The sequence below is a fragment of the Arabidopsis thaliana genome, chromosome 4, assembly GCF_000001735.4.
Source record: "Arabidopsis thaliana chromosome 4, partial sequence".
In the NCBI taxonomy this organism is placed as follows: Eukaryota; Viridiplantae; Streptophyta; class Magnoliopsida; order Brassicales; family Brassicaceae; genus Arabidopsis; species Arabidopsis thaliana.
The window spans coordinates 9708460-9722178 of record NC_003075.7 but is presented as its reverse complement, the minus strand read 5'-3'; the positions used below and the strand labels follow the sequence as shown (position 1 = coordinate 9722178).

General features: G+C 38.6%; 3 protein-coding genes, 1 long non-coding RNA gene and 1 other non-coding gene across 11 annotated transcripts; 2 read left to right on the top strand and 3 right to left on the bottom strand.

The window, feature by feature from the left end:
* Positions 1–246: 246 nt before the first annotated feature.
* AT4G17410 (DWNN domain, a CCHC-type zinc finger) lies at positions 247–6418 on the bottom strand. 6 transcript variants are annotated; one of them, NM_001341221.1, is made up of 16 exons: positions 5990–6408; positions 5654–5829; positions 5098–5194; positions 4876–4948; positions 4639–4796; positions 4467–4543; positions 4251–4307; positions 3982–4138; positions 3734–3885; positions 3481–3645; positions 3102–3404; positions 2913–2951; positions 2534–2804; positions 2312–2434; positions 2141–2222; positions 247–1097 (listed from the first exon to the last, which is right to left on the bottom strand). In NM_001341221.1, the coding sequence occupies exons 2-16, from the start codon at positions 5817–5819 to the stop codon at positions 537–539; spliced, it is 2481 nt and encodes an 826-aa protein (NP_001328573.1). In that variant the 5' UTR covers positions 5820–5829; positions 5990–6408; the 3' UTR covers positions 247–536. The 6 variants fall into 6 exon arrangements, with proteins under 6 accessions (NP_001328573.1, NP_001190750.1, NP_193471.2 ...); NM_001203822.1 differs by having other exon boundaries at positions 479–1097; positions 2913–2954; positions 5990–6418; NM_001203821.2 differs by having other exon boundaries at positions 2913–2954; positions 5654–6418.
* A 112-nt stretch (positions 6419–6530) lies between these two features.
* AT4G17390 (Ribosomal protein L23/L15e family protein) lies at positions 6531–8087 on the top strand. The gene is made up of 4 exons (NM_117843.4): positions 6531–6637; positions 6737–6903; positions 7225–7422; positions 7527–8087. The coding sequence occupies exons 1-4, from the start codon at positions 6634–6636 to the stop codon at positions 7770–7772; spliced, it is 615 nt and encodes a 204-aa protein (NP_193470.1). The 5' UTR covers positions 6531–6633; the 3' UTR covers positions 7773–8087.
* Positions 6881–7245, bottom strand: AT4G06695. The gene has a single exon (NR_142023.1). It is a non-coding gene; the product is annotated as an other RNA (long non-coding RNA).
* On the top strand, positions 6984–7134 carry AT4G06705. The gene has a single exon (NR_142024.1). It is a non-coding gene; the product is annotated as an other RNA (small nucleolar RNA).
* Positions 8044–13495, bottom strand: MSH4 (MUTS-like protein 4; the record flags this gene model as incomplete). Of its 2 annotated transcripts, NM_117842.3 has the most annotated exons (24): positions 13372–13495; positions 12991–13194; positions 12834–12869; positions 12628–12740; positions 12488–12533; positions 12242–12288; positions 12025–12132; positions 11762–11837; positions 11521–11593; positions 11248–11393; positions 11053–11138; positions 10806–10945; positions 10580–10719; positions 10440–10490; positions 10153–10216; positions 9904–10047; positions 9676–9743; positions 9407–9465; positions 9153–9309; positions 8921–8973; positions 8747–8845; positions 8544–8658; positions 8347–8469; positions 8044–8275 (listed from the first exon to the last, which is right to left on the bottom strand). In NM_117842.3, exons 1-24 carry the CDS (start codon positions 13435–13437, stop codon positions 8111–8113), a joined length of 2379 nt encoding a protein of 792 aa, NP_193469.2. In that variant the 5' UTR covers positions 13438–13495. The 2 variants fall into 2 exon arrangements, with proteins under 2 accessions (NP_193469.2, NP_001327948.1); NM_001341219.1 differs by lacking the exon at positions 8044–8275 and having other exon boundaries at positions 8418–8658.
* Between the last annotated feature and the right edge of the window lie 224 nt (positions 13496–13719).

The window sequence follows — 13719 nt, the reverse complement described above, 5'->3', positions numbered from 1 at the left end:
AATTAATTTTTAAAACTTTGTTGTTAAATCTAATGTGCCAAAATGGATGCTCAAGTGTTAAATTCTTGTAAGACAAAACCTCTCTATTAATGAGTTCCAATGTGTACATCTGAAATTGCATCTCAAACGATGTAAGAATGAAGTGCTTAAACGTATGCTACTCAATATTAGGCTAATTCGTACTCAATTTCAACCAGTATTTTAACATATACTAACATCATATAAGTTTAAAATCAAATATCACAAATTATTTCAAAAAGATGACCCGGCTGGTATTTAATTAAATAAGAAGTCATACAAATCTTTCTAAATAAAAAACCGAAGATAGTGAGAAATAAAGACCCATTAATATTACACATATTCGATTACATATGACTTTTTTCTTTAACTCATGCAACAAAACATCTAGTCATCTTCCATCTCTGAGTCATAGGGCATTCTCGTCATAGTACCAGGCCATGGGTTCGTCTCCGTGAAGATAATGAAGGGCGTTTTAGTCATTTACGCACACATTTGAATCTTCTTCATTCTTCGAATCAAGCTCGCGCTCTTTCTCCTTTAGATCGCTTAGAATGACGGAAATGCTCATCACCGGCGTCAGAAGGTGCAACCGAAGGAGATCGCTTGTACCTTGATGGCTTCCTCTTGAAATGTCTGTCTTCATCATCACTTGAATCGTATTCCACCATCTCTCTTTCTCTTCGACTGTGATGACGACGACCCGATGAAACTGGGGCGACTGAGCTCTCTGGAGGCGCTGGAGAAGACTTTGATGTCTTTCGTTGTTTGCCAGAAGATTCCTCTGGAAAGCTTATCCGAGTGAACACGTTAGACTTATTGTTATCGTCTATCTCTACAGTTGGATCCGATGATGACTTTTCGGATCTCTTACGGTGCTTGCGATCTGTCTCTCTGGGACGGTCACGGCGGCGGTCGTGTTCGGAATCGAGGTCATGGTGACGATCACGCTCAGATTTCCTGCTGGATGATCGAGGAGGAGAGGTGAACCTTCGAGATGACTGACGCTCCGGTGACGATCTATCCGATCGCCTGCGACGGTCGTAATCAGACGAAATCGGCGGCGGAGGTCCTTGTCTCTGTTTATTCAAGAACAAGGCCATTATTGGTAAAATAACAGAAAAGAAATTTAAATCTTGAGCCCAATAAGAGATATATTGGGCCCAACCCATTTATCTTTTACTTTACTCTAAATAGCTTATTTAACGAAGAAACAAAGAAAAGAGAAAGCAAACAAAGGTTTATACTTTATAGCTTCCCAGTAAAATCTTAATTTTGCAGGATAAAGAGTGACCACTACTATCCTTACACGTGGATTACAAACGTGTTTTGGTTTCAAAATATAAAAAGACGTATTTAATATAGTCCTGATTTAATATGATTTTGATATCAGTATTTAACGTTTACTTTAAAAATAAAGTAGATCAAATATCTACATTTTAATAGATAACAAAAATTTAATATTGTAAAAAAAAATTTCGTCAAAAAAAAAAAAAAAAAAAAAACTATTTAGGTAAAATATAATGTTAGAAAAATAATATTTTATAAGGTCGGCAATATAAAGCCAACTGGTCTGTTTGGGACCACGCTTCATGTAAGTCTATAGGGCCATATTAACCCGTACGATAAGATATACTACCCTGAAATTAAAAACATTTCCTACGACTTTCTACTTTAGTCTTTTGTTCCCTACAAATTTTTCTGTCTTGAAGAGGCCAAAAATTATGGGATCAGTCGAGCATTACTTGTGACCAAACTGCCAACGAGAAGACTATGTGGAAATAACTTTCAATTCATTTCATTTATGCATATATTCTATCGCAAGTCAATACATTTTATGGTGTCAATTCAATTTCTACATCTACCTCATTCTAATCTTAAATGTCTCTCCTTTGAGTTTTACCCCTAAACCAAATCAACTATAAAGCAGACGCCTATTTAGCAATTGTGGAATCAACCCCTTTCTTTTTAACGTAAAAGGATATGCAGAGAGCGAAAAATATAGAAATAAAAAGAGAGAAAGAGGGTGCTGAGAAAACGTCATCTCTTGCAAACCAAACCAATTGGCCGAGAGAGAGAGAGAGAGAGCGAGAGAGAACTGAGACAACAAAATGATACATACAGATTTTGGCTTCACGGGTGAGGAAGTGACTGCCGAGTTGTTCATTATTCTGCTCTTTTCACTGTCCCTGACGACATTCCCTCTGTACCACACAAAAACAAACAACTAGTCAACATGCTGCAGTATACATACATAAGCCTGAAACTAGTGAATGCACAGACAGTGCTTTACCCTTCCGATCGTCGAATCTCGTTTTCACGCTTTCTTTTCATCTCAGTTTTCTTAGCTTCAAATTCTTCTCTCCCCATTATAGGATGCTGGAGATTCATACGATTCCCCATCTCCGCAAGGTCCCTGCTCAAGTCACATGTCCTGGTTACTAATAGCTATAATGAAGATACAAAATCACAAACTATCTATGAACTGAGAGAGCAAGTCTCAGCTTCTCAGTACCTATAAGGTGGTGGTATATTAGGGAACCCAAAGCCCTGTGCAGCGAAAGGATCTGGATGGATCACACCGCCAAATCCATAGCCAACAAAAGGAGGCATCGCACCAGGAAAAGGGCCTGGAAACCCATTGAAACCATGATGAAAGCCATTGAACCCAGGTTGAACGCCATTGAACCCATGTTGAACGCCGTTGAAGCCGGGTTGGAAACCATTGAAGTACTGATTACCGGGACCTGGGCCCATGGGCATCATATAGTCAGGGCCTGCTAGATCTGGCAAAGGAAAAGGAAGACAAACAATCTGTTAAGCCTCTCTATACAGTTAACATAGTCTGGGAAGAAAGAGCATGGGTAGTCCACATCAAAATAAGAAAAACCTACCGGTTCCACTCATCCGAGGTTTCTTCTTCTTCCTTTTTCCTGCTGAAGAGCAAAAGTATGCATTATTACTTTACTGATGATACTAATCGCCAAACATCAATGTATATTATATAATGTGTAAAAGGTGATGCTTTCTCTTCTTTAAATGCATAAGTTTCTCGTGCTAATGGGACAATAGCCAGTGATTACCTTGCTCCCCAGAAGCAACCTGCTGCGGCATTTCTTCCTTGGGGGGCTGCGTATTCAGTTGTGAAACTGCTGCTTCCTTGCCATTTGAGGATCCTTGAATGTTTGCAGATGCATCAACTGGCTTTTCCACTTTAACTATTTCTGCAGACGCCCAAGCACTTGTGATCTCTGCTATTTCTATTGACGGCTTTAGAGTTGAAGTCTCATTGTTGTTACTAGGAGCTGGTTTCTTTTCGCCTCCAGATGCAGCAGATGTAGTAGGAGATAGAGCCTTGGGAGGTGGACACCGTACAGACTCCATATCTAGATTTAATACTCATTAGTTTACCAATGATGGTACACACAAATATAAAAGACTGCGAATGAGAGTATGAAATACCTTGGACTTGACACATGCTGCCAGCGTTCTCAGCACTACTGTTACCAGACTCCAATATCCGGTTTATAGTATCCCTTAGGGTTTTGTTAGGTAGAAGATCATCAGCTAGGACATGAGTTGCTCCACAAACACACATTGACTTTGCAATGATGTGATCTCTAATACCTGAATTGTAGATAATGATTACATAAAAAGGCGTTTGTGGAACAGCAAAAGGAATCAGAAGTATTGGCAATTTGACAAGAGAACTAACACTTGTCACAGTAGCTCTTGAGGCAGCATTTGCTTGCCAGTGCAGCATCTCTCATCACTTCTTTACACAATGGGCATTTTAATTCAGGAGGAAATTCCCCGACTGATCGTGTTGTTGATGTCAATCCCTCCATTTCCTTCTCAAACGCATCCCTAAATTTGTCAATTGACATAAGTGATCAACATTACTAATAATTTATGTGAAGGTACTAACAAACAACTCGCCATGTTAATTTAGTGACAACGTACTCGTTTGGTTTTAAAACTGCTACTGCGCCACTTGGCAAGGAGTAAGAGCCATTTGGGGTTGCCATCAGCATCGACTTGGGGATACCAGTAGGTGGTTTAACTCTCTTAACATCAAAGTTAGGATTACCGTTTGTGGAGCAGTGTTGAATAAAATGTCCTGAGACAGAAAATGATGTTCAGAACATTCATTTCTCGGTAATAACCGTACACACTCGAGACATTACTTAACCAAATTAAAAATATATAAAGATTCTCTAAGTCAGTCATACCAGAAACATTGCACCGATGGCAAACATAGCCTGGTGGCGGTGTTGTCCTCTCCATTCCTACTCAAACAAATACAATCAGTCTCTATATCTTACATTTCAATGAAAGAGCAAACAAAATATTTGGACAATAATAATTAACAGAACATCCGAGTCTCAAAGCTAAATACTTGGGGAGACTGAAGCATATAAGTCAATCATATACAGGAATATAATTACCAAAACCGCGGCCACCCATCCTTCCAGCCATACCCCTCCCATAACCTCTACCCGGGCCAAAACTATCTGCACCTTGTCTGTAACATGAAAGAAAAATACGAATGTTATGCAAAATGTATGTCAAGATCTCATTTAGCATGCTAATGTCCATCAGTTCAAGAAGATTACTTACTGATGCCAGTCTAGTGCTGGAGTGTCAATTAATGCCTTTAGCTTGGTTTCTTCATCATCAGCTGGTGCAGAATCATGACATAGGTTATTAGAATGGACTGCTGGGGCATCAGGAATTGAATACAAATCATTCCCAAACTCATCGAATTCATCTTCAACCTATAAGGTAGATTAAGTTGTAAATCAATATTTGTGTAGAAGGATTCCATGCCAATAAAAACTGAGAAAGCCAACTCACGGGAGATGCATCAGCAGTAATAACATTGTTCATATCAGCTTGAACGTTTTCCACTTTATCCTCGACTCTCGGCCTGCAAAATGTAGTCATTTACATCATGACACATGGGAATCTGGTATAATTTCACACAACTAATAATGAAATGCGCAGCTTAGAGCGAAAGAACACAAAGATTGAACAACTCAGTTGAGAAATTAGGTATTAAAGTTATAGAGAAATTACTCTTCTCTGGTAATAATTCTGATGCGAGGGCGTCCAGGGACCCGGCGAATTAGCACAGAAGTATTTTTTGGTATTAACATTGCTTCATCCAGATATTCTGAAATTGCAAAAAAAAAAATAAGTATGAAGGCCACCACATATTGCAACTATACCAACAGAGAATCGTAGTTAAGGGTTTCTTTCTAATGATTCACAACCACAACCAATCAAGAACAGTAGTCTCAGAAGTAATCACATTTAACATATAAGCTAATACAGTACGCAAGAACTTCACTTTTATTTTTTTTATTCAACTAACAAGGAAGTACCAGGTACATAACATCCATTTTACTGAAGCAGTTAGATACTGAACAATCCATGGCCAGATTAACAGTGCTAAATGTGATTACTTCGGAAGAAAGCCATAAACCATGGAAATTTTGACAAAGCAAGTAATAACCATATATTTTGATAAGTGAATACTGATCACAATCAGACCAGAATCCAACCTAGATAACAACAAAACACATTGCACAATATCTTCTAGGTGAATAGGATAAGAAGGAGGAAGACAAACCTTCATTAGTTTGGGCATTAGAGATGACAATGTCAAGGTCTTTACCACTTCCCAAATGCTTAGTTTCGTAAATTTTTTCTTTGAGTAAACCAACTGTTATAAAAGGACCATCCATGGAGATGGTATCATAATCCCTCGCACTCTTAAACTTGTAATATATTGCCATTGGAATTAATCTGATAATGAATAAAAATACAATCTGTATTACTAATTTATTAAAACACACCAGAATCTACTCTCTTTGAAAAAAACCTTAACCCAGGCCAAAAAAATGGAGGCCAGAAAGTTGATTTCCAAAACAAAAACAAAAAGTAATTACAAAATATGATTCTTTACTTCTCTGGTTGGACTTCAACAAAATTCGACAGAAGAAACCTCTCACGCGCTCTTCAAGACGAAATCAAATCAACGAGAATTTCCCACAAAGCTCAGAAACGAAACGAGAACGCCCGTGTTGGATTGAATCGAATACATCGCAGGGACAATGCTCAGATATCTCCAAACAATTGAATCACTGGCTTCAATTCAGAAGCTGAAACTCTCCAAGCTTCGAATCGAGGAAATAGAATCGAAACCACCGCGGTATCCCTGATGATTCACGGTGAAATTGCAGACGATCTCGAGAGAGAATTAGAGAATCTTTGGCGTTTGATGGATATATGAAGGAGAAACCGATGGATATCGCAGAAACACGAACTCTAGGGTTTGAAGAGGAATAGAGAACTATCGTAACCGAATCCAAAAGACTCTTCACCTAATTCTCTTGCGTTTTGGCTCCTTTTACATAAATTTATAATGGGCCATACAGTTCAATTAGAGATGTTTTATGTTGTAGCGAAGGCCCAATACATAAAGCTAACGGAAAAAGGCCCAATAAGGGCTTTCTTTGTCTGATGGAAACCCTAATTCCCATGGAGCCATCTATTTAAAGCACAAACCTAATTCGAAGAAAGAAGTGACTGCGACGCCGGAAAATCGCAATGGGTATGTTTCTCACTATTATCTCTCTCTCAGATGTCGTTTCTGTATTGTTCATTAGATTCTAGAAGTTAATTAAGGATGAAATGTGATTTTTGATTACAGGTGCGTACAAATACGTGTCGGAGCTATGGAGGAAGAAGCAGTCGGATGTGATGAGGTTTCTTCAGAGGGTTAGGTGTTGGGAGTATCGCCAGCAGCCTTCCATTGTTCGTCTTGTTCGTCCCACTCGTCCCGACAAGGCTCGTCGTCTCGGCTACAAGGCCAAGCAGGTCTTTTTCTTCTTCTCTTCATTTTGGTTATCAATTTAATAGGTTTAGGTAATGTTGTTGAATCAAGCCTTATCGATTGATTGCTGGTTAAGCGGTGTCTTGATGCGTAGTCATTTATGTCTGCGCTTTATGATAGAATACTTCCTGAACCCAGCTACATAGATTCATTCTTCTGACTGAACAGCTCTTTATCTTTTGTGGACTCTGTTCCTGTCTAAGATTGATACATTTTTTTTAAGCCCTGGATCAAAAAAATTGTACTTTTGTTTGATGAGTTATTCACTCTCTGTGTTGCTGACTTCTCTTTATTCTCTGTATTAGGGGTTTGTTGTCTACCGTGTTCGAGTCAGACGTGGTGGACGCAAGAGGCCAGTGCCTAAGGGTATCGTGTACGGTAAACCCACCAACCAGGGAGTGACACAGCTCAAATTCCAGCGTAGTAAGAGATCTGTTGCTGAGGAACGTGCTGGTCGCAAACTGGGAGGCCTTAGGGTTGTTAACTCCTACTGGCTCAATGAGGTATGCATCACACTGTTTTTAGTTACTAGTTGCTATGCCATCCTGTAAATGTGTTAATAGTATGGAATCAAGTGAGTAATGGTTTGGTTCTCTGGTTTTCTCAGGACTCTACCTACAAGTACTACGAGATTATCCTTGTAGACCCTGCACACAATGCCGTCCGAAATGATCCAAGGATCAACTGGATCTGCAACCCTGTGCACAAGCACAGAGAACTCAGAGGTCTCACCTCCGAAGGAAAGAAGAATCGTGGTCTTCGTGGAAAGGGTCACAACAACCACAAGAACAGACCTTCCCGCAGGGCAACCTGGAAGAAGAACAACAGTATCTCTCTCCGTCGTTACCGGTGATCAGTTTTATGTTTTGTTTTTTCTCGAACTGGTATATCTTCAGTGTGGATTGTGTTTCGGAATTCTGGAATTACATTGGGATGGAAGACTTTCACATTCAAGAGTTTGTTTCAAGTTTTGAGTTCTTTGATTCTGACCATAAAGCAATGTTTCTTAGTTATTACTTATTTTTGATGATTAATTTTTCCCTACTTAATATCAAGAGTGTAGATTTGCTCCTACCTTTAGCCTCTGAAAGCCAACAAATCGAAAGCTCACTTGGGACTAGTAATGTAGAACCCTTATAGACATTGCAATTAAAACGTGAATGTATCCTAGTGTCCTCTGTTATAAACTATTTAGAGTCTTTCTTCAGTGAAGCTTTCATTCAGATTTTGGAGTGCTTGACGAATTGAGTCTTCTGTCTGTCTAGAGTATTTCAAGCATATCAACCTTTGAGCAACTCGGTAGATCCGATGTATTTCGTGGTGCTTCCCACAATTTAGCTCTATTCTTTTATTTTCCTGTTCAACATCATGAAATGAGAACAATAGAGCTTAATATGCTAGCATATTTATTAAGTTTTGGGTAATACTTTGTCTGTGATCCTTTTGGTTATGATCCTAGCTGTATCGATCACTGTACTAGGCAGACCCGCCACTTCAGCTAATAGAAGGCCATAATGTGGAACATGTAGGGTTCCATCTCGCAGTTGAAACTGATCAGAACAATGTAACATTCAGCAGCAGTACCTAAAGTCTCGAACTCATACGAAAGGAAGACAGACAGAACCTTGAAGTCTAAGCGGTTATCTCTGATGTCTACATAAAAATGAAGAACCTTGACATTTGGGTAGATGGTTGCTAACTCTGCGAGACTGTCCATATGGGTTGCAAATACTGTGTACCTGAAAGTTGAAAGCCACAAAAAGTACATATGCAGTTACTTATAAAGTACCTTTCAACAGTGGGAAAAACTCAGTGTGAAATGCTTACGCTTTGAGTGATAAGAGATACTCGCAGCAGCTCCATGCCATTGCTAACCCGTCTGAGGAAGAAGTAGCCCTCCCGAGTTCATCCATGACTATCAGACTCCTACAGTTTGAGACGTTTAAAAGGTATGAAACTGAGGGGAGGTTCGTTTGTATCAATTGCTTTCCCAAAGTCTACCTATTGGTGACATTCTGCATTATGAAAGCGGTCTCTCTCATCTCCGTCATAAACTGGGACATTAAAAAGTAAGGAATGAGAATTGTGATATCACTTCTCCACATGTAAATTGCTCTCCTTGTGATCATAACTGTTGGGATTCATCAACAGGCCAAATCTTTGGAAATTATCATATTGATAATGATCATATACTAGTATGGGAGAATCTCTGAACGAGTATTTAAAGTTTTACCGTGCTGGAATTCGACTCAAGGTTATCCATTGTCCCCATTCTTGTAAATATGCGGTCAACCACCCTTATAGTTGCAAAGCGAGCTGGGACATAGCAACCAATCTGAGCAAGAATGACTACTAGACACACCTGTTGGAGATATGTGCTCTTTCCGCTCCTTGAGATATGGAATGCAACAAATTCAAATATGAGTCAATGAGGATTTTCTGGAAAACTAATCAGCATTAGAAGAAGTAAGGCAAGAGTTCCCTTACATGTTTGGACCCATAACTACCAACATGTTGGTTGCTTCTGACATGAATATACTATTAGACTGCAAAAGAGAAAATTTGTGAGTTAAAAAACCGTGGACAGGGCTTATTTTGTGGAAGAGAGAGCATAAACTGCAGAACACATAAATATAGACTTCTTCAAATTTCTTGGATGCTGATGTTAGTGAGAATTAGTAGCTTTGCCACCAAAATGATTTCTCTGAATAAATTGAGGGATGATAGTATCATGAGAAATAACACTAACAACTTACAACAAAGTCGTTGTGTATGCTTTCTAGGATGGGATGCCTTCCAGCATCAATTGCCAGTGGGCCACTATCTGCCAAACAATATATAGACAAGTAAATTCCACAAAAAAACGTTGATCAATTATTTCACCTAAAGGTTCATTTTCATTGTTGTAGAAGCCTTTAGAGATAAGGAATATCTGAGTATACGATGGTAGGTGTTTGAGGAATGATAGTAAGAGAATCAGCTACCTGTTAGTTCAGGTCTAGAGTATCGATCCACTGGCTTTGTGGATATTGTATGAGCAAATGAATTAACAATCATATCTAGGAGACATAAGACTTCTGCTAGGAGTGTGAGGGCAGAGATATCTTCCCTTATAGCATCCATTAGTGCTGCATACATACGAACAACATTTTGTGTAATAGGCATAAACGAAACAAGCATGATAGAATTATAATAATATGTGTGACGACATATAGTTGAGAGCAATTATCAACCTTCCAAGCATGTTTCCGTTCGAATGAAACACTCTCCAGCGGCAGACTTATTCCTGACATTCAACTGCACAAAAAGATCCATGGTGTTTCAAGTCTTCGCTGGATTAAAACCTTGGTAGGGAGGTTTGTTCATTTAATATCATTTGCAGCAAAACATTATAAACTTTTTATAGAGAGCTGTAACGTAATCCTGAACTATATCACTTCCTGAACAACTAAATATGATTAAGCACCAAGAGAATGATCCAAGGAAACGAGGCATCTGAAATTGTGATGATTCAACTTACAGAAGCCAGTTCCAGACTCGAACAATGTATGTTTTTCCCATGTTTTACAACCTGGATTACATACGACGTACAAGAAAAATAAAGTCAGGGAAACGATATATATAGAGAACATTAAGTTTCAAATTGAACTGCGTTTTGACCTGAGTGAATTTGTTCGGAAGTTTTCCCTGAACTTCCTTCTGAGGAATTCTGAAAAAGAATCCCTGCCTGTTGTTGAAAGGGAGTTTCAAATTTGGCAAGTTGAATTCCTCACGATACTTACTGGCCAGATTATGTATTGCTGCCAGTGTTAACAAGATTGCAGATTAGCAAACAAGATTTTAAAAGGAGAAAGCAGTGATAATAAAAAATGAAGCAAATTCTTGCCTTCACTAGTATCACAGAAGGTTCTTCTTGCAATATCCAAAAATCCATCAATTCCGGCTTTTAAAGCAAAACACTGCTGTGTACGGGCAACAAACGGAACCCGTGCATGGAGGACATCATCATCAATAACTTCCCCGATTCTGAAACAAAGAGAGTCTAGTTACTTTGAAACTCTAATTACTAGAAACCTTATAGGAGAAACGAAGTTCATATTTAATATCTACTAGCCAGACCCACAATGGCGTACTTTTTTCTGATGGAAGCATATCTATCATTTTCACACACTGACTTGTAAACATTGGCAAGAAGAAAACACTTTGCGTCCTTCAGAACCTGCATTTTTTACGTAGGATATGGCGCTGGTAAGGTTAGAGGTAGGTCATAGACATAATAGCTAACTCAAGCAAAAAAAAACTAATAACAAAATGAGAAAGAAAAACACCTTTGCAAGTATAGGTAAAGCATCCAATGCAGTCTTAAGTAAGATAATGCTTGAAATCATGTTTTGGCTCTTTCTGGTATTTTCAAAACCTATGACCGCTTCAGTGACTTTCTTTGGCTTGAAGCAGAAATGACAAAGAACTCGATCTGATAGTTAAGGTTGATTGTCAGGAATCTCTTGAGATGATGTGATTAAGAGAAGAACCAAGCTCAATATATATTGGATGCAACGAGAAAAGTTCAAGATATTACGACTTTTCTCTTGATTACTTACCAGTCTCTTTTGGAAATTTTCGTAAAACTTGTGAAAGCCCAAAGAATAGTTGTTCATTGCTCATCAACTCATCCTGCAATTACAAGAAGAGGAAACTTTATGATTAATGCATCATCATACATGTAAAATTTCTGGTAGCCACCCAATAATCAAGCTCTGTAAATCAACATATTTAACACAAAACGGAAACTGATATGCCTTAAGAAGTTCCTTAAAACAATATGATCTTAGATTTACTAACCAGGCAGTCCAGGCGAGTGTTAATAGTTTCAATATCTTTCAGAGGCTGTAACAAGTTTGCGCGAAGAAGCCTAGTCCTGACCAACATAGCATGCATGAAATAAAATGACTAGTGAGTTGAAGAATAAATGAAATATGCCAATGACTAAAGAACAGTACTATGAAGATTATCATTAGATTGCAAAAATGCCAAAAGAAAATATTTTTCACAAGAGACAAAGACTAATTAGTAATTTCAACTCAAACATATGCGCTTCCAGATACCCGCCAGCTGTTTTTGTTGTCTTGAACATCTGGAACAAACTCCTCTTTTTGTTGCTAGTGCCCAAAAGTGCGTTGTGGAATGGATCAATGAGTTCCAGATTCTCAACACTACCGTCATCAAATCAAGGAAACAATGAATCAGAATGATAAACAGTTTTGATGCTAACATTCTATATAATTTAATAGACAAACATGAATAGTATCAAGGTAATCGTACCTAGTTGCATCGATATTCATGTGATCAAACGATCCATTAAAAGTTACCTAGACATAGGCATCACAATCCACAAAAAATACTATTAGTACCCTTCAGCAGCAAAGAAGAGGTTGAACCAAAGAAGAAACAGATAAATACCCAAAAATAGAAAGAAACAATGACTCATTTTGCAAGAAATATTGAAACTAATGCATATAAAACTTCTACAACCATGTAATTCAGATTTGTAAATAACCAAACACATACAGTCAGTGAGTGGTTGGTGACTATCACACCCTTTTCCGCCTCTATCCTGCACATGAGTCATGACACAACACACCAAAACTCAGTATTTCAAAAACACAAAACTAATAATGTAATGAGACAAAAAGTTCGGGATTAGACACCATTTGATTGTAGCAGCAGCAGCAGCCAATGAGAGATAATGCTGCTTATAGTAAGTGTCTAAACCAAGCGCCAAAGGTTCTTCTGCTGCCAAGTTTTGTATTAGCACAGCACCCTGAAACATATAACCAAAAATGCATATCAATTTAGAAACACATGACTACAGGGATCAATGGATGTTTCTACAATAAGAAGTTCTTGTATCAACCTTGGTGTCATCAAAACAGCCACGGGCAAACACAACCTGCAAGAAGGGAATTGATAGTAACAGTCAATAGATTCTGCTATAGCTATAGACAAATACATTCAATTTTCCCAATTTGTGCAGAAATACTATCCATGGGCCATGGCACAGAAAATTTCACCTTCCTAACGGTGCTATAACATCTATCCACCAGTTCCGATACCCCAACCATGCCATCGGCTGCCAATTTGTTGGGAGGAACAATTATCACAGAAGGATCATAGAAACGCAACAGCGTCTTCGTGTTTTGGTATGAGCTGCTTGTCTCTATATACTGAGATAGATGCAGTGAAGCCGATCTTAGGTCAAAAGCAGCCATTCCAACCTGAACAGAGAAATCCAAAATCGAATCCAACATCACAATCGAAATATCAAGCGAGAAACAAGATTTTGAAGCTACGATATCGATCCCAGAAATCGCCGTCGCAAAATCGATACCCAAAGAGAACACAAATCATATCATAATCCTGCCAAATCCGAGCAATGGAGAAGCCGTACCTACCTCTTTGGCTCTGTTCTCAATTAGGCCGGCGACGAAACTCGATCTCTCTCCTCCGTCGTCTTCCATTTTCGCTCCACAGATCAGAATTTGAAAATTGAGTGAAAGGTACACGAGTTCCGAAAATGAAGGCAAAAGCGCGCCACTGTGAATTCTATCAATCGGTTTGCACTCCACCACGCCGATTTTAATTTGGTAAACCGGCTTCAATGACCAAACTGTGCTGAGGGTTTCCGGTTCAATTTACTTGGTTTGTGAAATCCAGCCAAAATCAAACATATACATTTGTTGGATTAATTCTTTGTTTCCGATTTAATTAATTCAATTTTCAATCGACATTTTTATATTTTA